The sequence below is a fragment of the Populus trichocarpa genome, chromosome 5 (assembly GCF_000002775.5).
Source record: "Populus trichocarpa isolate Nisqually-1 chromosome 5, P.trichocarpa_v4.1, whole genome shotgun sequence".
In the NCBI taxonomy this organism is placed as follows: domain Eukaryota; kingdom Viridiplantae; phylum Streptophyta; class Magnoliopsida; order Malpighiales; family Salicaceae; genus Populus; species Populus trichocarpa.
This window is the reverse complement of record NC_037289.2, coordinates 18,082,963-18,110,246: the sequence shown is the minus strand read 5'-3', so window position 1 is coordinate 18,110,246 and position 27,284 is coordinate 18,082,963. Positions and strand designations below refer to the sequence as shown.

The following is a 27,284-nucleotide window of genomic DNA, read 5'->3' as shown; positions in this document are numbered from 1 at the left end:
TCACTGTTTCGTCCCCGACTTACAAAACTAAATATGCGAAAATCAAAGCTGTTCATGATAATAATTAAGTCTAAAAGAAATCTGGGATAATTATAGATAAGTTAATTTGCTATAAAATAAATACGGCACAACATTGAAATTCCCGAAGTGGCAGCCCTTAACCTCCGAGCAAATAAGTATCAGTTTAATTAATACGATAAAGAAAAATCCTCTCGATCTTGGTACAGCATATTGAAACCTAGAATGAAAAGGTAATCTGAAAAAAAAAAAAAAAAAAACAGCTAGACTAGACAGTTTCAACTCCAGTGGGATGTGCTTGATCAACTTCTTCATTCTCCCCTGAAATCTCCTCTAAGGATCTTCCTTTTGGCTCAGGAACCAAAAATGTCAACAGAAAGCCAAGCACATTCATCATGCCAAGCACCATTAGCGAGTTTTTCATCCCAATACCTGCTGGATACCCTGGATCAACCTTGGACTTGTCCTGATTCTGTGCTGCATACAAGAACCCGAAAGCCCCTATTATTGCGCCAGCCTTCCCAGCAGCTGCTGATATTCCATGGCAAGTTGACCTGAACCTTGCAGGGAAAATCTCCGCTGGTACTATAAATGTAGTGCTATTAGGCCCAAAATTTGCAAAAAAGAAGGTAAGTCCATAAATGACTACGAAACCAATGTTGTTTTCTTTTAGAGTCCAGTGGTGATAAGGAATGGCCAGTACGAACATGAACACAGTCATGAAGAAAAACCCGATCAGCTGAATTGTGAAACGACCTATATGATCAATAAGAAAAACTGTGAACCAATATCCTGGGACTGTGCCACACAGTGCTATAAGGAATTGAGCCCTGGCGATCTTGAAAAGTTCTTCCATTGCATTCATTGTAGTGGCCTTTGGAAGCCACCCAACAGCACTGAAAATATCCTTTTGGAACAAGTTCTGGCTATAGTATGCAATGTCAAGTAAAAACCAAGTGCTTGCAGTCCCTAACAAGTGCAGTCCATGACGGCGAAGAAATTCCTCCGATAGCAACCCAAAAGAGTTGCTTTTATTAATCACCTTCTCCTCTCCTACCTCCTTCTGAGCTTGCACCTCAATGCCCATGACTTTCGACATATCTCGACTGGCTTTCTCAGCATTCTTGGCTACCAAGGCAGTGTAACGAGGAGTTTCGGGCATCTTCATGCGCCAATAATAGGTCAAAGCAGCAGGCAACGCACCAAGCATTAAAATTATCCTCCAAACATAATCTGCTTGTGGCACGGTAGAGCCAACTGGATCAACCGAGTAAGCAGGAGCTTTGTATACAGCACCAAAAGTTGCAGAAACAGCCATAGCCACAACACCGCCAGCAAGAATTCCAAATCCTTGCATAGCAAAAACAGCCGCAATAAAAGCCCCGCGAGTCTTCTTGTTAGAGTATTCAGCCATTATGGTTGCCGAGAGTGGATAGTCTCCTCCGATCCCGAAACCAAGCCAAAACCTAAAGAAACACAAAGTAGCCATGACTGTTTTCGGTGAACTCCCGAAAGAAAGGCCAGAACCAATAGAAGATATCATCATGAGCAAAAGCGTGATGCCAAAAACACGCTTGCGACCAAGCTTGTCACCGAGCCACCCAAAGAAGAGTTGTCCGGCAAGAGTTCCACATAGTGCTACCCCATTAACAGCAGCAGCAACATTAGGGGGCAAAATACCTGGTTTTGGTGATCCTTCAACCTGGTAATATATGCGGCCAAGTAGTTTGGTCACCAAAGAGATGCAAAAAAGATCGTAAGCATCAGTGAAAAATCCCATGCCGGAGATTATCACAGCTTTGACGTGGTAGAGCTGCGTTTTTGCATGGTCTAGCTTTAGAAGAAGATCAACCCTGCCCTTTGGCGGCCATGGTTGAGGTTCCCCTGCCTTCCTGATCTGAAACTTTTTGCTGAGAGCTCCTTTTCTAAACCGAGTTTGATATATTTATAGAATGGGGAATCAAGCGTAATAGTCCTAGCAGGATACGGTTTATGTGTCCCGGGAATGAGTCGGAGTTCAATGTCCACCAAAGATCTACTCCTTCTGTCTCTGGATTCTCCGAGATTTTAGAAAATAAAACCTCTTCGGTTCCCAACGAATTTAACGAGATTCTTTACGAGAAATAGTTCTTTTATACCAAAAAAAAAATGAAAAATAAATTAATTGTAAGTTCTCAAGAAAAAAAATAAAAAGCGTACGGAGTAGGCCATGGCGATATTCTTTTAGTTCGAGTTGGGACTCGGGTTAAGGGCTCCTTGCGAAAGAAAACACTGTAGCATATAAGGAGAATCACTGTAAATTCAAGCAGTGTAATTATAATTTTTTATCTATAATACTGGGGTAAAATAATATTTTCCATGAGATTCAAATGGTATTTCAGAATTCATCGGGGGCAAAGATTCCATTCTAAATTATAATGCACAGTGAAAATATATTTTTATATACCCTTGAAATCTGATAAAAATGGTCTCCTACTAAGATTTTTTTTTAATTTACACAGTAAAATGATTATACCCTTGGGTGCTCAAACAAAATGACCTTGCAATAAGGGATTTATTTGTCTTTGTATTATTTTTATACAAAAAAATTACGTTATTGACCTTTGACTATTATTTTTGTACAGAAAAATTACGTTATTGACCTTTGACTTTCCATATTTAAAGCATAGCTTCCGAGGGTGTTTCAATCTTTGCATCATGATTTCTTTGTAATAATGGTATGTCATTGGGCTCTTTTTTGTAATTTTTCTTATTAAAATATTAATAAATCAGTAAAATATGATAACGTATGCCACACACGCATCAACGTGTCAGAATCCTTCATGCTATTCTGAAGGTGCGTGTGGCCAAGGACGATGGCCAATAAAACAGATCGCCATCTCAATCAATATGCAAGGATGTGGCGCAGCCGCTGGAGTGGCGCGTGCTCCACGACGGGCAGCGGTTTGGTGGCGATGGGGTTTTTTCTCTTGCCCTTTGTTTCTCTCTCGGTCTTGGTTTTCATGCCAAGCCTTGAAAAATTTAGTTGTCCTTCATTTTGAATTTGTTTTGGATTCGAACCTCATTCTTTTGATTTCTATTTGCTTTGATTTTAATGCTTTTAGAAATTTATTTTTTTCAATTTAATCCCTCTCTGCATTTAATTTAATTTTTTTATTTACAATCTGGTCCTTATTCTTTCAATTGTTGTTTTTTCATCCTTTGCATTTATTTTATTTTTTTGATTTTGTCCTTTAGAATTTTAATTCATTTTTTTAAAATTTTGGTACTTATTTTTTTCATTACTCTTTTTCTATCATTTCCTTCATTTATTTTGTTTTCAATTTTGTCCCTATTTAGTTTCTTTCAATTATTTTTAGTATCATATTTGGTCCTTATTGTTTATTTTTTTAATTTTTTATAATTGAGGATTTTGCTTTTTGATTATTTGTTTCTATTATAGGGTTGTCTCATTTTTATGACCTGGTTCACTAGTTTCAATGATTTACCTAGTTTGAGTTCGGTATTTTTTAAAATCCTTTTCAGAATTTTTTTTATTTTTTTTATTTGACATTGAATTATTAGGCTATGAGCTTTGTGATTTGTTCAGCTTTCTTTTTTGTCGGGTAATCCTTATCTCATATCTTGGGTCGCAGGGTGATCGGGTTAGGTTTTTTAGTTTAGTCCAGGTGTAGAATTTAATGATTTATAGATTTAAGAGATTGACTTTGATTAACGAAGTTGACATGGACACAGGTTTCCGTGTTTTTTTGCTTTTTTAAAGCCTTTTTTTTATACTTTACTATTCTATTATTTTTTTAATTTGCTTTATATGAGATTTTTGTGGTCAATTTTAAAATAACATGCATGGGTCACCTTGCTTTTAGTTTGTTTGGCTTTGTTAAATTTTGATTTTCTAAAGGAATTTTATTTTATTTGAATTGAATTGATTGATTTTATCATCCAACATTTAATTGTTTAGGTGTTGAGCTCATAGGTTGAGCCCGGTTCAAGAATTTAATAGATTACAAGTTTGAGAGTTTAACTCGAGTTTACAAGGTTTGCATCGTTTTTATTTTTTTTTTCTCTGATGAAAGTATGGTTGGTCCTATTTTAGTTTTTTACTAAATTTATTGATTGCATCCTTGACATTTAATTTGAGGCAATACTTGAAAGAATTTTGTTTTTTTAATTTTGTTTTTTGAAATTAGTATTCTTTGTTTATTTATCTTTTTTTCTATTTAATTATCCAGTATCATGTCTCGAGTCATGAGTTCAGCAGGTTCACTAAGTTTGTCTCAATTATTTTTTTCATTGTTTTTTAGTATTTTTGAATCTCAAGTCAATAATCATAATCTTAGGTTTTTTTCTTTAAAAAAAATATGCATCGTCTCAATATCTTTTAGGCGATAAAAAAAATGATAGATCCGCAGCATTACACAAGCCACCTATCAAATAATGATCATCTGCTTGATTCTGCTCGTGGGTTTTGACATCCTCATTTGGTTTTGCTAGTACTTTGTTTTTTAATATATTTTTTTCATTGATTTATTTTTCTAATTTCATCTTTTTATATTTTTATTATAGGAGATTGATAATATTTTTTTTAACTCTTTTTCTTTGATGTCAAGTCGTGAATTCTTTTTCATTCTTTAAAATCCGATAATAGCATTTAAACATCATTCTTTTACACTGCAAAAAAAAAAAAAAAATCAATCACGACCATCTATCTAGTAAGTCATATTGTTTGGAAGGAGAAAAATAAATAAACCACCACGACCAAACAGCTCCCAGGAGTCAGTAAGGCCTAAGATAAAGCCCATGCCTTAATTGACCTAATTTCGAAAACACACTTGGCCTTTTTTGTATGCAAGACATACAAGGAAATCAATCATTATTGAGCCAATCCAATACAAGGAACTAGAGAGTGATAAAAATTACACAAACATGAGAATACGAGAGACAATAATCAAATCGATAAATATCAACAGATTTTGGAAAAAGATGCCTCTATTATTCTAATGATAATTGCTAGCAAACTAACTGGTCTTTATCGCCACCCAAAAAGGGTACTTAACTCCCACATAAATATTTTGCATTGCAGGCATCAATCACTGAAATATCGAAGTTCAGACTGCTATTCCCACACAAAAGGGGTCATTTTCTCTTCAGCTTCTCCTTCATCCTCTCGACTGCAGCCTTCAGAGTTTCTTCATCTTTGCAGAAGGTGAATCTCACCAAATTCTTTCCATCTTCCGGGTTCAAGTAAAATACACTTGTTGGGATTGCTACCACCCCGACTTCCTTGATCAGATACTCACAAAATGCAATATCATTTTCCAGGCCGAAAGGGGTGTGATCAACAACGACAAAGTAAGTCCCACTTGATGGAAATACTTTGAAACCAACAGCCTTCAACCCCTCAACCAAGATTTCCTTCTTTGCCATGTAATCCCTCTTTAACTCAACATAGTAGGATTCTGGGGCTCTGAGAGCAACCGCAGCCGCCCACTGCATAGGAGTGGAGGTAGCAAAAGTAAGGAAAGAGTGCGCCTGCCGCACTCCCCATGTCAAGTGAGGAGGCGCTATTGCCCAGCCAATTTTCCACCCTGTCAAGGAGAATGTCTTCCCTAAGGAATTCAAAGTCACAGTCCGTTCATACATTCCTGGAAGAGAGGCCATAGAAATGTGATCTGTTTCGAAAGCCAATTTATCATAAACTTCATCAGTGAAAACTAGTACATCAGTCTCAATGCAAAGTGATGCGATAGTACTAAGAGCCTCCCTAGTAAACATCTTTCCAGTTGGATTATGTGGAGTGTTGATGAGAATTGCACGAGTATTCTTTGTGATGGCTGATTTAAGCTCGTCAATGGGAACAGAAAAGGCTGGTGGGCACAATGTGATGCCCTTTATCTGGCACCAGCCATTAATGATAATGTTAGGAAATTAATTAATTAATACTTGGAAGAAAGAATTCTTCTGGAAGTAGTCATCTATCACGCCATATCTCATTGGCTGAGCACTCACGAAAAGCAAGATCCTTCTTCAGCCTAGAAGGGAGTTTGTTCTATAACTAAAGAAGACTAGCAGAATTGTTGTGACTTTCCACGCACGGCTACAATAGAGAAAGCTCCAGCATCAGACTGCACTTCATGCGCCTGATTTTCTTGTTTATGATAATGCATGGAGCTATGATGACTCGCGCATACTTAGTTTCAAGCCATCCATTGCAAATGTGAGATCTTATGGTGCAGAGTGCAGATGGTACTTCTGTCACTATTTCGTCCCCGACATACAAAACTAAACATGCGAAAATCAAAGCTGTTCATGATAATAATTAAGTCTAAAAGAAATGTGGGATAATCTAGTAAAAAGGTTTTATAACATGTACAAACCCTTGTATTTTTCCTAGCGTCAGCAACACCAAGCGGTACTGTGACTATTGGTGGACAATTAGCGATTAGTTGCATTAACAGTTTTTTGGTTCCTGGCATGGAACTAAGTTAATTTCCTATAAAATAAACATGGCACAACATTGTTTTCTTAACTAGAAGAACAGAAATAATAGGATTTGGAAATGCATGTCATGCAGATTAAATCACAGCGCTTGCAATTCTAGTGTATATCAACGCTAATTAATCATGGATTGGAGGTTTTCTTAATTAGATCTTTTCCATCTGAGATGCAGCATTGAAATTCCCCAAGTGGCAGCCCTTAACCTCCGAGCAAATAAGTATCAGTTTAATTAATAAGATAAAGAAAAATCCTCTCGATCTTGGTACAGCATATTGAAACCTAGAATGAAAAGGTAATCTGAAAAAAAAAAAAAAAACAGCTAGACTAGACAGTTTCAACTCCAGTGGGATGTGCTTGATCAACTTCTTCATTCTCCCCTGAAATCTCCTCTAAGGATCTTCCTTTTGGCTCAGGAACCAAAAATGTCAACAGAAAGCCAAGCACATTCATCATGCCAAGCACCATTAGCGAGTTTTTCATCCCAATACCTGCTGGATACCCTGGATGATCAACCTTGGACTTGTCCTGATTCTGTGCTGCATACAAGAACCCGAAAGCCCCTATTATTGCGCCAGCCTTCCCAGCAGCTGCTGATATTCCATGGCAAGTTGACCTGAACCTTGCAGGGAAAATCTCCGCTGGTACTATAAATGTAGTGCTATTAGGCCCAAAATTTGCAAAAAAGAAGGTAAGTCCATAAATGACTACGAAACCAATGTTGTTTTCTTTTAGAGTCCAGTGGTGATAGGGAATGGCCAGTACGAACATGAACACAGTCATGAAGAAAAACCCGATCAGCTGAATTGTGAAACGACCTATATGATCAATAAGAAAAACTGTGAACCAATATCCTGGGACTGTGCCACACAGTGCTATAAGGAATTGAGCCCTGGCGATCTTGAAAAGTTCTTCCATTGCATTCATTGTAGTGGCCTTTGGAAGCCACCCAACAGCACTGAAAATATCCTTTTGGAACAAGTTCTGGCTATAGTATGCAATGTCAAGTAAAAACCAAGTGCTTGCAGTCCCTAACAAGTGCAGTCCATGACGGCGAAGAAATTCCTCCGATAGCAACCCAAAAGAGTTGCTTTTATTAATCACCTTCTCCTCTCCTACCTCCTTCTGAGCTTGCACCTCAATGCCCATGACTTTCGACATATCTCGACTGGCTTTCTCAGCATTCTTGGCTACCAAGGCAGTGTAACGAGGAGTTTCGGGCATCTTCATGCGCCAATAATAGGTCAAAGCAGCAGGCAACGCACCAAGCATTAAAATTATCCTCCAAACATAATCTGCTTGTGGCACGGTAGAGCCAACTGGATCAACCGAGTAAGCAGGAGCTTTGTATACAGCACCAAAAGTTGCAGAAACAGCCATAGCCACAACACCGCCAGCAAGAATTCCAAATCCTTGCATAGCAAAAACAGCCGCAATAAAAGCCCCGCGAGTCTTCTTGTTAGAGTATTCAGCCATTATGGTTGCCGAGAGTGGATAGTCTCCTCCGATCCCGAAACCAAGCCAAAACCTAAAGAAACACAAAGTAGCCATGACTGTTTTCGGTGAACTCCCGAAAGAAAGGCCAGAACCAATAGAAGATATCATCATGAGCAAAAGCGTGATGCCAAAAACACGCTTGCGACCAAGCTTGTCACCGAGCCACCCAAAGAAGAGTTGTCCGGCAAGAGTTCCACATAGTGCTACCCCATTAACAGCAGCAGCAACATTAGGGGGCAAAATACCTGGTTTTGGTGATCCTTCAACCTGGTAATATATGCGGCCAAGTAGTTTGGTCACCAAAGAGATGCAAAAAAGATCGTAAGCATCAGTGAAAAATCCCATGCCGGAGATTATCACAGCTTTGACGTGGTAGAGCTGCGTTTTTGCATGGTCTAGCCTTAGAAGAAGATCAACCTGCCCTTTGGCGGCCATGGTTGAGGTTCCCCTGCCTTCCTGATCTGAAACTTTTTGCTGAGAGCTCCTTTTCTAAACAGAGTTTGATATATTTATAGAATGGGGAATCAAGCGTAATAGTCCTAGCAGGATACGGTTTATGTGTCCCGGGAAGAGTCGGAGTTCAATGTCCACCAAAGATCTACTCCTTCTGTCTCTGGATTCTCCGAGATTTTAGAAAATAAAACCTCTTCGGTTCCCAACGAATTTAACGAGATTCTTTACGAGAAATAGTTCTTTTATACAAAAAAAAAATGAAAAATAAATTAATTGTAAGTTCTCAAGAAAAAATAAATAAAAAGCGTAGATTAAATGGCCATGGCGATAATCTTTTAGTTCGACTAGGGACTCGGGTGAAGGGCTCACAAAAAAAAATTAAATGGCCTCAGTGTAGTTTTTCGCTGTATCATGAGGTGATTAATTACGTATTCAAGCAGTGTAATTATGGTTTTGCTCTTCATTATTCTTAATAATTATCTTTATATTTTTTAATGAGATTTAAATGTTATTTTAGAATTGATCAGGGGCATAGATTGCATTCCAAACTATAATGCACGGTAAAAAATACTATTTTGCTCTTAAAATCTAATAATAATTAGTTTTTTTTTGTATTTTTTTTTAACTTACACAGTAAAATAACATTTATAGCTCTGAGTGCTCACAAAAAATAGCCTTGCAAGGAGGGGTTTATTTGTCTTTGCATTATTTTTATACTAAAATTTACATTGTTGACCTTTGACTTTCCGGATTTAAAGCTTAACTTCTGAGGGCATATTAGTCTTTGCACCATGGTTTCTTTGTAATAATGGTATGTCCTTGGATCTTTTTTTGTAATTTTACTTATTAAAATATTAATAAATCAGTAAAATATGCTGACGTGTATCATGCATGCATCAGTGTGTCAGGGTCCTCAACGCTATTCCGAAGGCGCGTGTGGCCAAGTACGATGGCCAATAAAACCGATCTCCGTCTCAACTGATACACAAGGATGTGGCGCAGCTGCTGGAGTGGCGCGTGCTCCACGATTGGTGGCGGCAATGGGTTTTTTCTCCTGCCCTTCGTTTCTCTCTCTTAGATCTTGGTTTTCATGCTAGATCTTAAAAAATTTAGTTGTCCTCCATTTTGAATTTGTTTTGGGTTCGGTCCTCATTCTTTAGATTTCTATTTGCTTTGATTTTAATGCTTCTTGAAATTTATTTTTCTCAGTTTCATCCTTCTTTGCATTTAATTTATTTTGTTTTTTGTTTACAATCTGGTCCTTAATCTTTTAATTGTTGTTTTTTCATCCTTTTCATTTATTTTATTTTTTTGATTTTGTCCTTTACAATTTTAATTCATTTTTTTCAAATTTTGGTCCTCATTTTTTCATTACTCATTTTTTTTCCTTTTCTTCATTTATTTTATTTTCAATTTTGTCCCTAATTACTTTCTTTCAATTATTTTTTGTGCAAGATTTGGTCCTCATTGGTTATCTTTTAATTTTTTTTTAAATTGAGGATTTTTCTTTTTGATTATTTCTTTCTTTTACATGGTTGTCCCGTTCTCATGACTCAGTTCACCAGTTTCAATGATTTACCTAGTTTGAGTTCGATATTTTTTAAAATCCTTTTTAGAATTCGGTTTTTTTTGTTTATTTTTATCATTTGACATTGACTTATTAATTTGTTTTTATTTAATTTTTTTCATTTGACTTTGAATTATTGGGCTATGAGCTTTGTGATTTGTTTAGCTTTTTTTTTTGTCGAGTTATCCCCATTTCATATCTCAGGTCGTAGGTTGGTCGGGTTAAGTTTCTAAGTTTAGTCCGAGTGTAGAATTTAACGGTTTACAAGTTTAAGAGATTGACTCCGATTAATGAAGCTGATAGGGACACAAGTTTCCATGGTGCTTTTGTTTTTTTAAAAGCTTTTTGTTTCCATCTTTTATCATTTTGTTATTATTTTTGTCGTACCCTCACGAGAGTCCCGACAACCCTTCCTAGAGCGGGATCATGTCGAGGTCTTTGTTTCGTGAAAAAAAAAGTCGCCACCTAGAATTTTGATCACTAGGAATCTTAATTGGTTTTTTAAAGATTCTAAGGCAGGGGATTGGTTGCATAAAGGGAAGGTTTTAGCACCCCTAGTATGCCCAACCTAAAGTAAGTTGCTTGGTGTTTGGTTTGCTTTATAATTGTTATGGTGTTGGTGTTCTCTAATCCCATCAGTTTTCCGAAGATAAGTTTGCTACAATGAACAAACTTGGGCTCAATCTAAAAGAAAGAACTCTTGGCCAATACGGATCATACCTTTAGATATGTCTATAGAGTGCCAAGGAAAATCAATGCAGATCTCTTGAAATACGTGTTTGATTCAAACTAAATTTACAATTTGTGAATTAAGAGACAACTAAGATAGAAATCCAAGGAGATTCAATATGTTTAAGAGCTTATTTTTCTCTTAGTATTTCAAGTGTTCGTGACTTGTAAATTGCAAAGAAAAGAAACAAAAAAAACTAAGTTAGAAATCTAAGGAAATTCAAGGTGCTTTAAAAGCTCATTTTTGCCTTAATATTTCATACTTTCACGACTCGTAAATCATGGAACAAAAATTGAAATGTCCTCAATTGTAATTGAGACTTCTTTCAAGGATGCACAATTAAATTGTTCTAAATAACATTTTGGGCATAAATCTACCCTTATGTTAAAAATAAACAAGTTGTATTACTTTTAATAATATTTTGGACATTTACCTTTCTTAGGTTTCTTTACCCTTATATTATTAACGAATAATGACATATTATTCTTAGATAAATATTTTGAATATTAACCACTTGGGATTTTTTTATCCAAATATTAATAGTGAATAATAGCAAATCATTCCTAATAATGTTTTGGATATTAACCCTTTGGGATTTATTTATCCAAATATTAATAGTGAATACGGATGAATTGCCCAAAAATAAAATTTTTATATTTTTGGAATATTGGCCAACACCTTTTGGAATTTACAAACATGTTGTAAAATTCAAAATGCTTGAAAATAATTTTTGTGTTTAAAAAATCCATGCTAAAACACTTTTTTTTTTAATTTCGAATATTTATTATTACAAAAAAGAATGTTCAAAATATTTTTAGCCAACTGGCCGTATGCAACACACAAAAAAATATTTTTATGTTGTGTCAAAACACAAACAACACAATTAAACACAAACATCATAATTAACAAAAAACAAAAATACCCATATATTCCAAAATTCACAAGAAACCTAAATCAGTTCATCTCAAATAAACAAGATTCGGCATACCAACTTAAACTCGAAGCCTGAATAAGTCTGCCCCATCATTCTCTAAAGTAAGGCACAAGTCTGTATGCACGGGAAAAAAAAAGTTCTGAAATCGAAACCTATAACAGGAACCGTGACTGATCACCACCCATCCTCTTTTCTAATCTTTTGACATTGTCATGCTTGTTTCATGCAAAAGGAAAGAAACTGAGCAACATGCCTTTGTACTACATATATTAAAAACTATAACTACAAACCACCGACCAACTATCTCCTTTTTTCAAAGAAATAGAAATGAAAACATGAATCAGACACCTGCCAAAAGATCCCCTCAACTGAAAAGCACCTCCCTCGTGTTTTTACTTTCCTCTCCGGATAAAACTATGTTTATAAGCAAGAAAATCCTCTTATGCAATATCCAAGACATGGAGACACTGAGCAAAGGAGTGGAAGGCTCACGGTTCATCATGACAAGAGAAAAAGAAAAGAACACGCAACTCTAACATAAACAAACATCTAAAACTCAAAGCCATGGAAGAACAGTGGTCAAGCATACAACTTTTTTGTCCAAACCGAAACCGAAAGTTCCAAACAAAGGAAGAAACAGGTTTTAAAAAGGACGCACATATACACCAGATTTAAATATGGCAGGGAAGAAAAAACTGAGACTACTTATACCTGCAGATCCCACTTGTTTTCAATGCAAAAGATGAAATGCAAACCAATGGAAAAGCTTCTGCCTTTTTGCCTCTGATAACCAAAGAAAGCCTTCATCTTTTTGCCGTTATGAGCTTTTTCAAAACCTTTTAGAGTTTTGTAAAGCCCTGTTCGGCAAGGTAGGATAGACTAAAGATAATCTTCTCTTGTTCTCGTTGTTTTTTTATTTTTCCTACCCTCGACCTTCTCTTTGTTCTCTCTGTTTTCCTACTCTCCCTTCTTCTTGTTCTCTCTGCTTTCTTTGTCCTCTCTCTCCTCTTTCTTTTCGTCACCCTCTGTTTTCCTTTTCTTTTTTTCTTTCTCTTTTTTGCAGCTTGTTTATATAGCCCAAACTAAACTTGGAGACTACTCTAATATCCTCTCATCTCCGTAGGTGTTAGGGATAAAATCCCAGCCCTTAGATGATGGTGAGGCTCCTCTCTGTCTTCTTTCAAAGCTGGCACAGTGAGGTACAAAACCATTTCCCTTGCCAATATCGTGAATTGCAGCTGCAAACCGAGCGTGAAAGGGTGGATACTCGTACAGACCGAGCTGACCCGAGGATGCAAGGACGAGAGAATAAAAAAAACTAGCGGGAACGGTCGCAGAGAAAGGGAGAGATATGCAGCAAGTTTACTGCATGCAGAACGTCAATTCATTCTGCATACAGAGCTATTAATTAACCCCAATATAGGTCGTCCTCGACCCATTTCCTATTGGGGCGAGTTACGACCCATTTTATCTTGGGGTCGGTCTTAACCCATTTTATCATGGGTCACGACTCGGTCTCTCTCCTCCCAGCTATCTTTTGTCTAGGGCGGTCTGGGACCAGTCATTTTGAGGCTGGTCAATACCCCTTTCTTTGGGGCTGGCAGGATCCATTTTCGCTTAGGTCTAGACGCGGCCCTGCTGCCTTTAAAGCAGCCAAGACTCCTTTTCTTTAGGCAGCAGGACCTGTTTTTTGCTTGGGTCCAGACTCGGTCCAACTACCTTTGGGGTAGGTCAAGACCCCTCTCCTTTGGGGCTGGCAGGACCCAATTTGCTTGGGTCCAGACTCGGCCCAGCTACCTTTGGGGCCGATCAGGACCCTTTTCCTTTGGGCGGCAAGACCTATTTTTTGCTTGGGTCCAGACTCGGCCCAGTTACCTTTGAGGCCGGTCAGGACCCTTTTCCTTTGGGCGGCAAGACCTATTTTTTTCTTCGGTCCAAACTCGGCCCAGCTACCTTTGAGGCCGATCAGGACCCCTTTCCTTTGGGCGGCAGGACCCGTTTTTTTTTTTTTGCTTGGGTTCAAACTCGGCCTAGTGCCTTTGGGGCTGGTCAGAACCCTTTCCTTTGGGCGGCAGGACTCGTTTTTTTACTTGGGTCCAGATTCGACCCAACTGCCTTTGGGGCCGGTCAGGACCCTTTTCCTTTGGGTCTGGACATGACCTGACTCCTTCTCTAAGCCAAATTCAGGCCCAACCAACGTGGGCTCAGACCACAAGATTGGGTTGAACCCAAACCCAGTATATTCTATTATATTATATTTTATTATTTTATTATTATTTTTTCTAAAAAAATAAAATAAAATAACAAAAATCTAGAAATCCTTTCAAAATTTATGCTTTCTTTTTTTGTTTTCTCACAAGTTTTTTGACCATTTTTTTTTCATGATGGCCAAAAAATAGGTAACAACAATTTTTATTCGCTTTCTATAAGATTTTTGTTTATTTACCTTTTTTTTCTATTTAGTTATCTGGTATCATGTCTCGAGTCATGGGTTTAGTAGGTTCACTACGTTTGGCTTGATCATTTTTTCATTGCTTTTTAATATTTTTGGATCTCGAGTCAATAGTCATAATCTTGGATTTTGTTCTTTCTTAAAAAATATATGCATCGTCTTGATATCTTTTCTGCAATAAAAAAAATGATGATAGGTCCGCAGCGTTATGCGATCCATTTATCAAATAATGATCGTCCCCTTGGTTCTGCTCGCAGGTGGTGACAACCTCATTTGATTTTGCTGGTACTTTGTTTTTAATACTTTTTTTTCATTGATTTTTGTTTTCTGATTTTATATTTCTATATTTTTATTATAGGGGATTGACAATCATTATTTTTTTAGCTCTCATTCTATGGTGTTGAGTTGTCGATTTTTTTTAATAACACTTGATCATTATTTTTTTATGCTACGGAAAAAAATCAACTCGAACCGCAGTGACGCGCGCCACCTATGAATAAACCACCACGACTACACAGCCCACAGGAGGCAGTAAGGCCTAAGATAAAGCCCAGGCCTTAATTGACCTAATTTGGAAAACACACTTCGACTTTTTGGTATGCAACGTTGTAAGGAATCCATTTTCAAGACATACAAGGAAATCAATCATTATCGAGCCAATCCAATGCAAGGAACTAGAGAGCATAGTTTCCAGACCTGATCTAGTAGCCGGCATGGTCCAAGACCCGGGTTCCGGGTTTTGACCGGGTTATCTGGGTAATTTTTTTTAATCAAAACGATATCGTTTTAGTAAAAACAGAAATCAACAGGTTGCAACCGGGTTTTTGATCAGGTCAACCCGCTAGGTCAATCGGGTCACACCGGGTTTTTTCTTCCTCTATTTTTTCTTCAACCCGGCCTGGTTCCAGTCCCGGGTCGGCCGGATCTCGGGTTGACCTACCGGGCCGAGCCGGGTTTCAAAACTACGCTAGAGAGTGATAATAATTACACAAACATGAGAATACGAGAGACAATAATCAAATCGATAAATATCAATAGATTTTGGAAAAGGATGCCTCTATTATTCTAATGATAATTGCTAGCAAACTAACTGGTCTTTATCGCCACCCAAAAAGGGTACTTAACTCCCACATAAATATTTTGCATTGCAGGCATCAATCACTGAAATATCGAAGTTCAGACTGCTATTCCCACACAAAAGGGGTCATTTTCTCTTCAGCTTCTCCTTCATCCTCTCGACTGCAGCCTTCAGAGTTTCTTCATCTTTGCAGAAGGTGAATCTCACCAAATTCTTTCCATCTTCCGGGTTCAAGTAAAATACACTTGTTGGGATTGCTACCACCCCGACTTCCTTGATCAGATACTCACAAAATGCAATATCATTTTCCAGGCCGAAAGGGGTGTGATCAACAACGACAAAGTAAGTCCCACTTGATGGAAATACTTTGAAACCAACAGCCTTCAACCCCTCAACCAAGATTTCCTTCTTTGCCATGTAATCCCTCTTTAACTCAACATAGTAGGATTCTGGGGCTCTGAGAGCAACCGCAGCCGCCCACTGCATAGGAGTGGAGGTAGCAAAAGTAAGGAAAGAGTGCGCCTGCCGCACTCCCCATGTCAAGTGAGGAGGCGCTATTGCCCAGCCAATTTTCCACCCTGTCAAGGAGAATGTCTTCCCTAAGGAATTCAAAGTCACAGTCCGTTCATACATTCCTGGAAGAGAGGCCATAGAAATGTGATCTGTTTCGAAAGCCAATTTATCATAAACTTCATCAGTGAAAACTAGTACATCATTCTCAATGCAAAGTGATGCAATAGTACTAAGCTCCTCCCTAGTAAACATCTTTCCAGTTGGATTATGTGGAGTGTTGATGAGAATTGCACGAGTATTCTTTGTGATGGCTGATTTAAGCTCGTCAATGGGAACAGAAAAGGCTGGTGGGCACAATGTGATGCCCTTTATCTTGGCACCAGCCATTGATAATGTGGCTTCATATGAATCATAGAAAGGAGCAAAGACGATAACTTCATCGCCAGGATTTATCAAGCCTAGTATAGTTGCAGCTATCGCTTCAGTGCACCCAGATGTAACAGTAATTTCTTTATCAGGGTCCACCACAAGCCCGGTATCTTTCTTGAATCGCTCAGCAATGGCAGAGTTGAGATCTGGAACCCCGTATCCACGAGCATATTGGTTCTTTCCGTCTTTAATAGCTTGGATGGCAGCTTCTTTGACAAACTCGGGACCATCAAAGTTGGGAAAACCTTGGCCAAGATTTATTGCTCCATATTTGATGGCAAGCGAACTCATCTGTGTGAAGATTGTGGTTTTGAACTTCTCCAAACGCTTTGCAACCTGCAGAAAGGCCAAAATATTAGAAGGAAGAAAGGGACTCCAAAAACAAAGATACTGAGGCGTGTGATTTATTAACTTGATATGGAACTATTCATCAAACCATTGCAGAATGAAATCATTGCTTCATATGATGAATTAACGTAAACTGAAGGAATCCACAGTGCTTGACCAAATATTTACGGGTTCAGAGAAAAATAGGGCAATACATTTCAAGCCATGTATTACCACGATAAAAGTTGTGATTGAGTTTAAAGGAAGCACGGTGAAGGAATAATGTGTTTTCATTAGTTATCACAAAACCAGCTCAATTTTAGCTCCAACCAAAACAATTAACTCCAGCCTACCACCATAACTCGATTTGAGCTCCAACCAAAACATAATAGCCCAACAAAACCAGAGGTTTAAGACTGCTCACCAACTTAGCATTGTGAACCAAAGTCAAGACAAATCTAATAGTTTGAGTTTTCCAACAATAACAACCCCCTGATTGCGCCCTAGCTAAAAAGCTCTCTTTTTTATGCTCCTCAAACCATTAACCATCATTCAAGCAAATCATTTGATTGGAAAACGAAGCTAAAAAGAAGGATAGCGAAAAAATCTACACAAAGATCCAAAATTGGACAAATGATTAAACAGAACCATAAAGTGATCTCGGCCCTAAGACTGAATTATTAAGCAAATTGAAAATTAGAGTTAATCACACAAAAAAATCAAAATAAAAACCCATATCGAAAATAAACTATGGGCGTACAAAATTAGCTAAGAGAGAAAAAAAGGGATTGGGGTACTTGTAATGGCTGTTGGGTCTTCCGCGTTGAGTCGTTTTGAGTGGAAAAGGCATCCTTCTGTGTCGTGGAAACGGAAGGTGAGGAGGCCATGAGAGAAGGGTAAGAAACGATTCCTCTGCTTGTAGAGCTAATAGAGGCAATGCTTTTTTTGTGGAGAAGCAGTTGCTTTGAAAATGAAAAGGTTGAGAATGTCAAGGGTTTAAAGCTCAGTGGCGTGGGCATTTTGCAAGGCGTCCACGAACATTGACTCTGCATCACAACGTCAAAAGCTCCAGTGCCGTCAAAGGGGCTGCTACCTCTATTAAGGATTCTTGAGGCCGGGTTTTGTGTGATAAGAAATAAGTAGTTATTTATTTTATTATTTATTAAGGGTACACTAACTTTATAATTTTTTGTTTTAGTTTATATATAGTTTTTTTTTTTTGTATTTAGGTTAAGTTAAAAAAAAATCTGAATAATTCATTACGTTATATAGTATCAATGAAACTCTAGCCTTCTCTTTTTATTTTTTAAAAATTATTTAACATAGTATTAGAGCATGTTTGTATAGAATGAGACTTAATCTCAAATAAATTTTTCTCAAACATAGGTTTATTTAATATTTTTTTGGAGTGATCATATAATTCCTTCAGTTTCTACAATTTACTATTTTGTTTTCCTTTCTTTTGCATTATGTTTTTCTTTATTTGTTGATTATAGCTACTAAAAGATACAATTCACTTCAATCTGTAAATGTGAGGTTGGATAGAAAAAATTATTCGTATTAGAGTTATGTGATGAGAAATTTTCGTAAGGGAAAAAAGATATAGGGATATGTTAGTAGAACACCTGTGAAACCTAAGAATACTGATAAGGGTTATACTGCTTTGATAGATGTTTGGGAAGCAAACCACGCAAAGATCATTACTTGGACTAACAATTCTATTGAGCATTTCATAAGTACACAGCCGGTGAAGTATGACACAACAAATGAGGTTTGGGATCATCTACAAAGGTTCTTTACTCAATCAAATTTTACAAAGCAGTATCAATTGGAAAAAGACATATGAGCTCTTCACTAGAAGAATATTAATATTTAGGAGTTTTATTCTACTATAACAGATCTTTGAGATCAATTGGCTCTTATAGAATTAGCAGAATTAAATGCATATGGTGCCTATATTAATCGTAGAGAGCAACAATGATTGGTACAGTTTTTAATGACATTTAACAATGATTTTGAAAGACTTAGAGGTTTAATTTTACATTGTTCTCAATTTCCTTCTATTGACTCAGTTGTTAGTGAGTTATTGACTGAAGAAATACATCTTTGATCTTATTCTAAAAAGAGGATTCTTTTTACCTCTAATCCTTTTATGCTAGTAGTATCTTTTAAGTCATTCTCCATTAATAAGAATAAGCTTTACATAAGGTTTGCCTTCGACGAGTGCAATTTCTATAAGTAGAAAGATCATTGAAAGGCTTACTGTCTTAAACTGAGACAATATAATCAAGCTTAGAAACCTAGCAATCGGTCACAATCTAATGTTTATAGACTATCTCAGAGTTACAAACCACTAAACCATAATACTACAACAACATTCTCTTCAAGTCCTTTCACTGATCCTAGTATAATTTCAAAAGTTTCTCTCTTTATAGTCATAAGCTATGTCTACTTCTTCTCCAGTAGGTTAGTTACCTCATAGTTTTTCAGGTATGTCACATCCTAAATGAGTTTTGGATTCTGGTGCTTCACATCATATGTCTCTAGATTCTTCATCTTTTATTTTTGTGTCCCCTTTATCTTTTAATCATATCATGACTGTAAATGGCACTCATATGCCCTTAACATATATTGGTTTTGTTATCACACCTCACTTGTCTCTTCCTGATATCTATCTTATTCTGAACCTCACATTAAATCTTGTTTCTGTTAGTCAAATATATGATTCTGGTGATTATTTAGTTATTTTTTCCTCTTTTTTTTGTTGTGTGCAGGATTTGCAGTCTCAAAAGTTAATTGGGACAGGCCGTAAGGAGAAGGGACTCTATATTTTGGATGAGTTAAAAGTGCTAGTTGATGTTACTACTAGTGTTGATTTAACTTCTTTTTTTTGGAGTCCTTCTTCTAATTTTTATTTATGGCATTCTCGTCTTGGTCATGTTTTGTCTTCTCGTTTAAGATTTTTGGTATCCACAGGAGCCTTAAAAAATTTAAAACTTATGATATTTCTAATTATAGTATATGTAAACTAGTAAAATTTTCCGCTTTACCTTTTAATCGAAGTATTTTTATTTCCTTTTCTCCATTTGATTTGATTCATTCTGATATGTGGGGACCTTCTCCTGTTTGCATAAAAAAAAAGGTCTCGATATTATGTTTCTTTTATTAATGATAATACTCATTATTGTTAGGTTTATTTAATGAAACAACATTATGAATTCTTTGAGATATAAACATCTCTTGTCAGCACGCAATATTTTGTTATTATTAAATGTTTTATGTGTAATTTGGGTGGAGAATACACCTCTAATAAATTTTATAAGTTGCTTGCCTGAGATGGAACTATTCACCAAATCTCGTGTATAGATACTCCTGAGCAAAATGGCGTTGCTGAAAGAAAACATAGGCACATTGTTGAAACCACACATTCTCTCTTGTTGTTTGCTTCAGTTCCTAGTGTGTTTTGAGGCAAAGTTCTTATTATAGTAGGTTTGATTAATATAATTTTATTTTCTCATATTTTAGATTTATCTCTTTTTGAAAAGCTATATGAGTATGCCCCTGATATTCTTTCTTTAGAGTTTTTTATTGTATTTATTTCGTTCTTCGTCCTCATGTAGAATGCAACAAGTTTTCCTTTCGATCTGTTATTTGTGTATTTCTTAGTTATGGTAAAGGTAAAAAGGGTATCGTTTCTTTTATCTAATTACTTAGAAACTTTATGTGTCTCATCATGTTATTTTTCTTGTGCATATACCTTTCTTTTCCATTCCATCCATTACTCATAACTTGACTACATTTGATCTTATTCGTACAGATTATTTTTCTAAGGATTCTGATAGTTTATCATCTCAAGTTCCTAGTACTTCAAATACCCCTCATCATGTTCGACCAATTCGTACTAATCATTCTACAAGTATTGACACTTTACTCTCCAGCACATCTAAAGCTACATTCACCTCTATGGTCCCTCCAACTTCGTCTAAGATTGTGGATCTACCTCTACGTCAATCCATACGCATTCATAAGTCCACAAAGTTACCAGATTTTGCTTATTCTTCATCATTTAATTCCTTTTTAACTTCTATTTATTATCTCATTGAGCCCTCTTCCTATAAAGAGGCAATTCTTGATTCTCTTTGGTAACAAGCTATGGATGAGGAACTTTCTGCTTTGCATAACATAGATACTTAGGATTTGGTTCCTCAACCTTTTGATAAGAGTGTTGTTCGTTGTCGTTGGGTGTATAAGATCAAGACTAATTCTGATGGATCTATTGAGCAATACAAAAGTAGATTGGTTGCAAAAAGATACTCTCAACAGTATGGTATGGATTATAAGAAGACATTTGCTACTTTTGCAAAAATGACTACTATTCATATTCTTGTTGTAGTAGCTTTGGTTTGTCAGTGGTATTTCGCTCAACTTGATGTTAAAAATATCTTCTTGAATGGAGATCTTTAAGAAGTTTATATAGTGCCCCCTCTTAGTGTTTCATATGATTCTAGGTATGTTTGCAAGCTTAAACAAGCATTATATGGTCTCAAACAAGCATCTCGTGTTTGGTTTGAGAAATTCTCTATTGTGATCTCTTCCCTTGGTTTTGTTTCTTGTAGTCATGATTATGTTATTTTTGTTAAGTGCACTGATGCTAGTTATATCATTTTGTCTTTATATGTTGATGACATGATTATTATCGGTGACGATATTAATTGTATTTTAGTTTTGAAAACATAGTTAGTTAGACAGTTTGAAATGAAAGATTTGGGTTCTCTACAATACTTCTTGGGTATTGAGGTAGCCTACTCACCTATATTTTATCTTCTTTCTCAGTAGAAATATGATATAGATATTTTTGAGCGGGCTAGACTTATTGATAATAAGACTATAGATATTCCTATTGAGATTAACTCAGGGTATTTTTCTTCTGATGGTTTACTCTTGCCAAATCCTACTTTATAATGTACTATTGTTGGGAGTTTGGTATATCTCATTATTACTCGTCTAGATATTGTATATGTTGTTCATGTTGTTAGTCAGTTTGATGCTTCCCCTACTTTTATTCATTGGGCAGATGTTCTTCGTATTTTACGATATCTTCGGAGCATAGTCTTTTAGAGTCTTATACTTCCATCCACCTTTTTCTTAGAGCTGTGTGCATACTCTGATGTTGATCATGACAGTGATCCCACATATAGTAAGTCTGTTACTGGTTTCTATATTTTTTTAAGTGATTATCTTATTCCTTGAAAGAGAAAGAAACAATTTATTGTTTCTCAATCTTCAATCGAATTAAAGTATCGTGCTATGACATCAACTACCAAAGAGATTTTTTGGTTATGTTGATTACTTACAAATATAAGAGTTTTTTTTCTCATCTCACTCTTATGTATTGTGACAACCAGAATTCTATTCAAATTGCTCACAACTTGGTTTTTCATGAACGAACTAGGCACATTGAGATCGATTGTCATATTATTTTTCATCATCTTAAACATGACACCATTACTTTACCTTTTGTTTCTTCTTCTTCACAGATTGTAGATTTCTTTACAAAATTACATTTTATTTCCCACTTTCGTTCTCTACTTAGCAAACTCTCTATACTTGTAGTTGTCGCATCGTAAGTTTGAAGGGAGATGTTAAGAAATATAGGGTTATTTTGTTTTATTATTTATTAAGGGTAGAATAGTCTCTTTAGTTTCCTATATTTTAGCCTATATATAGTCTCTTTGTATTTAGGTTAAGTTAAAATCTTTTTTTAGCAATTTATTACATTATACAATATTAATGAAACTCTAGCCTCCTCTCTTTATTTTCTTTGGATTATTTAACATTATGAAACGACAAACTAGATTCTAAAAACCTAGTCAAGACCAAACCAGCTAACCACACATAATTTGACCCTTTTTTTAAAAAAAAAAAGGAAAAGTTTTACTCTAATTTTCACATGTGATTTTTATTTAATTTGAATTATAAGATGGCTTCACCCATGCCATTATTGCTGCTTTGAAATGGCAAGGAGCAGTCTTTGGTCAAGAAACTTGTCAAATCCAGTATATGCTTACTGAGTCCAAGATACTATTGTTGACATTGCAATATCTAGTTTGAAATATTGCAGAATTTTATATGCATTTGTGATGATAAAGGATTTTTTTATAAAAAAAAATCCAACTTCTTAGGCATCCCCCGAATAGCTGGAGGACATGATGTCCAACATCTAGACAATCACCAGTTTGTGAGCATATTTGTTTGTGTGTTTTAAAAACATTTTTAAAAAATAAAAAATATTTTTTTTATTTTAAATTAATATTTTTATGTTTTCAGATTATTTTGATGTGCTATTGTCAAAAATAAAATTTTAAAAATGAAAAATATTATTTTGATGTATTTCCAAGCAAAAAACACTTTGAAAAACAACAACTACCACAATATCAATCGAGGTTCTGCATGACCAATGCTACATAAACAAAAATTACATCTTCCATGCAAAATAATTCACCTCTCATACATTTTAAGAGGTAGCAAAATAATTCACCTTCAAACTAAGTTAACCTTGGTTTTTTTTTATGAAGATCAAAAGTTAAACTCTCTCTCTCTCTCCTCATTTTCTTCTCTCTCTCTCTCCTTTCCTTTTTCTTATTACCAAGCCATGTCAAGTTCTTAAAAGGCGTGCACATAAATTTTTCAGGCGCACATATTTTTCTATGCACCCAATATTTTTTATACAGATCAAGCATCATTTTTCTACGTCAATGCTATTTCATGGGATTATCATCTACTAACATCTTCACCAATAACGTGCATGGCATAATAACCAACCAATGACAACTTTGAAGAAAAATTTTACCACCAAGGTATTTGCAAATGGAAAACATGACACAACACCTAATCATTCAATTTTCTAGAAAACGTTTTTTTCTTCTCCATAAGGTAATTCCAAGTTCACTATGTAAGAAAGATATGTTTTGGTCATATAAGTTCTAGGTTTTAAGTCTTAGACTCTATACACAGGCTACACATATAATCTTTTTGTATATATTTTTTTTTCTCTTCATACACTACACTCCTTCCACATTTACTAATTTAGCCATCAGAAGGTCTCATGTTCTGACATGAGACTTCTTTTATAGCAAAAACTCATGGATCGTAGCTAAGTCTAGCCATCCACCAACTTGGAACACAACCATGGAAAGCCTAATTTATATCTGAAGTTTTTCTCGACTTTATCAATGGCACCATTTATGGGAAATTGAATAAAATCTAGTTCATTTTTTTTCACTCCTCATAAAAAGTACTTTTCATAGCTAATAAAACTCTGAGACAAGGGAGAATAATTGATCTCCTCACAACTAGTACATTAGTTCCAATATGTCTTCAACAACTCTCTCATCGGGTGTAGATGTTTAATGATTTTGTCACAACTATACAACTGCATCTTTGCACTCTTTCTTACACATAACAAGTTCTCATGCATACATCACTAAGTGCACAGATACAACTCTAATTATATGATGAGATAGGGAAAAATAACATGCAAGCAAGTAGACATGAAGATACTCACACTCATACACTTAGAAGGAGCTACGCTAACCATGAAAAGTGTTCCAACACAGGATGCTCTAAACGAGGATCAAACCATCTTCATCGATCTCTATTTGAATCTAACTCACGCACTCTTTCTACGAAAAGACCTAGATGTGAGACTAGATCCACAACTTTACGAGTTTTTTAGAATAAGTACAGTCCTTATCAAGTAGAAGAATCTCCACTTTATCATAAAATATTGCACACTCATCTATTCAAACAATGCATCTTTACAAAGGCTAGCCTAGACAATTATGATAGACTCACAGACCTCAACAAGCACATAAAAATGTGAGAAGCATTCTAGAGTTTGTTGTACAAGACAATGATACTATATACAAAGTTCGTCCAACAACACTTTATAGATCTACTCTTGTATGGTACCATAACCTAAAATGTACCTTCATCATTGAATTTCATGATCTAAGTACCAAACTTATTTAGCATTTTAGTAGGAACATCCTAGTTAAAAAGAGCACCATTGAGCTCATCACCATCATATAACAAGAAGATGCGAACATTAAGTTACATCTCCAAATGTTCAATGAGAAAATGCTTAATATGGAAAGACTACTTGAACTTATCTTCATAGAAGATTAATAAAATATATAACTATTCATTATGGGAAAGGTTGTATACTCTCCCTGATAAAACTCTCCTCAGTGTTGAAAAAGTATATCAAAATGGAAGAAGTAATCATAAACAGATAAAGACATCTTTATTTCTAGCCATAAAGAGTAGAAACACCCCAACATCATCATTCTCCTACCGGAGCATCTGAGAAAAGTATCAAGAGACACATTCATGAACGCCTGATATTTTATAATCTCTTAACCACACCTTTGACCACCATACATACTAAGGTACTAATTGTTATCAAAGGAAAAGAATTTATGCAATATCTTCCTTCCAAGAAAAACAGCACAAACATAAAAAAAAATTTAATAAGTTTTGCCATTTTCATGATGTTTATAGACATGACATTGAGGAATGACATGCTTTTAAAAAAGTAGATAGAAAGATTGATTGCTAGAGGTTACCTCTAGTAGTTTATGAAAAGATAAATAAAAACTAAAGTAAGAAAGGAAAGAAATCTACACACTTAATGAGCTACCTAAAATTAGATGATTTTAAGGAATTGTATCTCCACTTACTTGAAAAAATATTTTTCAACTTTTTAGTAAAATTAGTAGTTTTTCTATATAGTCTCCAACAAATATTCTCTATGTTTCCATGAAATGAAAATTCTCCATGTCTCCATGAAAACAAAAACTCTTCATAACTCTCGTTGCACCTCGGTGAACTTCGCAACGACTTTTATAGAAAAAATATTGAAACAAGTTTTCTAGGGTTTTATTCTTCAAGGGGAAAGGTTTTGTTTACATAGTCACCATATAGTATTATGATCACTAGGAACCCTAACTGGTCTTCAGAGGTTTCAAAGTAAGGGATTGGTTATGCTAAAACAAAGATACTATCACCTTAAAATATCCTACCTGAGATAAGTTGTATTATCGGTTATCTTTTATTGCTAAAAGTTTATTGTGCTTAATTAGTGATTTATTTACAAGGTGAAAACAAGAAAATGTGAAAAAAAAACTTTAGGCTGAAGATTAAACTAGTCATTCTATGGTGTGAATTATTTTTATCATTTTCAATTACTACCTTTAGATAATACTAATGAATTATAATTTTTTTGGTTACTCCTAATCACAACCTATGATTATTTATCAATCAAATCATGTTAGTAAGCTAACCAATTTGATTACTTTTGATCATAATCTATGACTATTTGTCGATCAAGTCATGTCAATAAGTTGAACATAATGGCCTATAAAAAAGCAAAATATTATTATTTTTTAGAAAAAATATATTTTAATAATGGCCTATAAAAAAACAAAATATTATTATTTTTTCAGAAAGAATATATTTTTATTTTGGATTTTTGGAATGGGTGTTGGACCCATATGGATGGTGAAAATTTTGGGTGTTGAACCCATGTGTGACGACGAGAAAATTAAGGCGTTGGACCCATGTTGTCATTTTTATTATCTAAGATATTTTACAAAATACAAAAATAAAATACACATACTAGTAAAAATTTAAAAAATACCCCAAAAGTCCCTGAATTTACCTAATGCTATTGACTAGGAAAAATACCAAGATATCTTAAATTTCATTGGAAATTTCAAAATACCCCTAATGACACGTGTAGCCCATGCGCAGCCACTATTGGAGGGAGATGAAATTTTTGGCCGAGAATTCCGAACATCAATGGCAGAATCTAATAGATATCAATGACACGACTCTAATGGTGGTGGTGGTCCTTGATGGCCGGGGAGAGAGAATCAATGACTTGAAGCTTCGATTAGTCAAAGATGTCATGGCCTTTTTCCAGCGAGATACGGTGTCAAAGGCAATGAACACCACCTAGGGTTTGCTCGTGATAAGTATAGGAGTCTTTATGTAGTGGTTTCTCCGTGATATATGGCTAGAGTTGGGAGATTTGATGAGAGAGAGAATCACCAATAAGGAAAAGAAAGTATCTAAAAAATGTAACAGTGTGGATGCGAGCATGGTAATATGGTGCCCTTAGAGCTTGTGGATCGCTTGATTAGTTCTGGATTGATCCCTCAGTTGTGGTTGGCTTGATCTGAAACTTAATCAGATAATTTTGACTGATAGATACTTGTTTTGGTGTGATAAGGTGCATTGAATGCTCGATACATAGGATGGCGTGGCAATATAGGATCAAAGGATAAATTTGTTAAGGGCTGAGATGGATTCGGGCTTTAATCCAGTGTAGTAAGCCCTATTAGATTAGATTCAATTAAGGATTCAAATCTAATTATTATTACATCTACCGTTGGCATATTTTTTATATTTTTAATTTTTTTTAAAAATCAATATCCTACTAGGATGAAGAAAAACTAATCGTATTAAATTCCTTTTTTTTTAACTTTGCATTAGTTTTTTTTTATAGCCAATTCATATGCCAATGAGCAAGAGACACGGAGTATCTTAAAGAAAATTTTCACCTGCATCAATTGCTCCGTTGAAAAAAAAACTTATGCATTATTAATTTTTATTTTATTATATATATATATATATATATATATATATGGGCAAAACTAAAACCTCAAATCAATATTAGAAAAGGTTTGTTTCAACTGCTAAGAATTAAATTTGATTACTAAAAAAATA

At 35.4% G+C, this 27,284-nt stretch overlaps 4 protein-coding genes across 4 annotated transcripts; all 4 read right to left on the bottom strand.

The window, feature by feature from the left end:
• Positions 1–34: 34 nt before the first annotated feature.
• Positions 35–1,963, bottom strand: LOC18099504 (probable inorganic phosphate transporter 1-7; the record flags this gene model as incomplete). Its single annotated transcript, XM_006383406.3, has 1 exon — positions 35–1,963. A coding segment is annotated over one exon (1,677 nt), but the record flags the coding sequence as incomplete, so codon positions are not given.
• Positions 1,964–4,945: 2,982 nt separating this feature from the next.
• LOC18099505 (uncharacterized) lies at positions 4,946–6,470 on the bottom strand. The gene is made up of 2 exons (XM_024601828.2): positions 6,396–6,470; positions 4,946–5,913 (listed from the first exon to the last, which is right to left on the bottom strand). Exons 1-2 carry the CDS (start codon positions 6,468–6,470, stop codon positions 5,155–5,157), a joined length of 834 nt encoding a protein of 277 aa, XP_024457596.1. The 3' UTR covers positions 4,946–5,154.
• A 366-nt stretch (positions 6,471–6,836) lies between these two features.
• LOC7469142 (probable inorganic phosphate transporter 1-7) lies at positions 6,837–8,685 on the bottom strand. The gene has a single exon (XM_002306587.4). It carries the CDS (start codon positions 8,443–8,445, stop codon positions 6,841–6,843), a length of 1,605 nt encoding a protein of 534 aa, XP_002306623.3. The 5' UTR covers positions 8,446–8,685; the 3' UTR covers positions 6,837–6,840.
• A 6,469-nt stretch (positions 8,686–15,154) lies between these two features.
• LOC7469141 (uncharacterized) lies at positions 15,155–17,617 on the bottom strand. The gene is made up of 2 exons (XM_002306586.4): positions 17,291–17,617; positions 15,155–16,502 (listed from the first exon to the last, which is right to left on the bottom strand). Exons 1-2 carry the CDS (start codon positions 17,543–17,545, stop codon positions 15,351–15,353), a joined length of 1,407 nt encoding a protein of 468 aa, XP_002306622.2. The 5' UTR covers positions 17,546–17,617; the 3' UTR covers positions 15,155–15,350.
• Positions 17,618–27,284: the final 9,667 nt, after the last annotated feature.

What these genes read in the sequence shown, in the direction of transcription:
- LOC18099505 (XM_024601828.2), bottom strand. Translation starts at nt 6,470, where the DNA reads ATGCAACTAATCGCTAATTGTCCACCAATAGTCACAGTACCGCTTGGT. An exon ending in ACGCTAGGAAAAATACAAGG is followed by an intron (nt 5,914 to 6,395) that starts GTTTGTACATGT and finishes GGCTGGTGCCAG; the next exon opens with ATAAAGGGCATCACATTGTG.
- LOC7469142 (XM_002306587.4), bottom strand. Translation starts at nt 8,445, where the DNA reads ATGGCCGCCAAAGGGCAGGTTGATCTTCTTCTAAGGCTAGACCATGCA.
- LOC7469141 (XM_002306586.4), bottom strand. Translation starts at nt 17,545, where the DNA reads ATGCAGAGTCAATGTTCGTGGACGCCTTGCAAAATGCCCACGCCACTG. An exon ending in AGACCCAACAGCCATTACAA is followed by an intron (nt 16,503 to 17,290) that starts GTACCCCAATCC and finishes GCCTTTCTGCAG; the next exon opens with GTTGCAAAGCGTTTGGAGAA.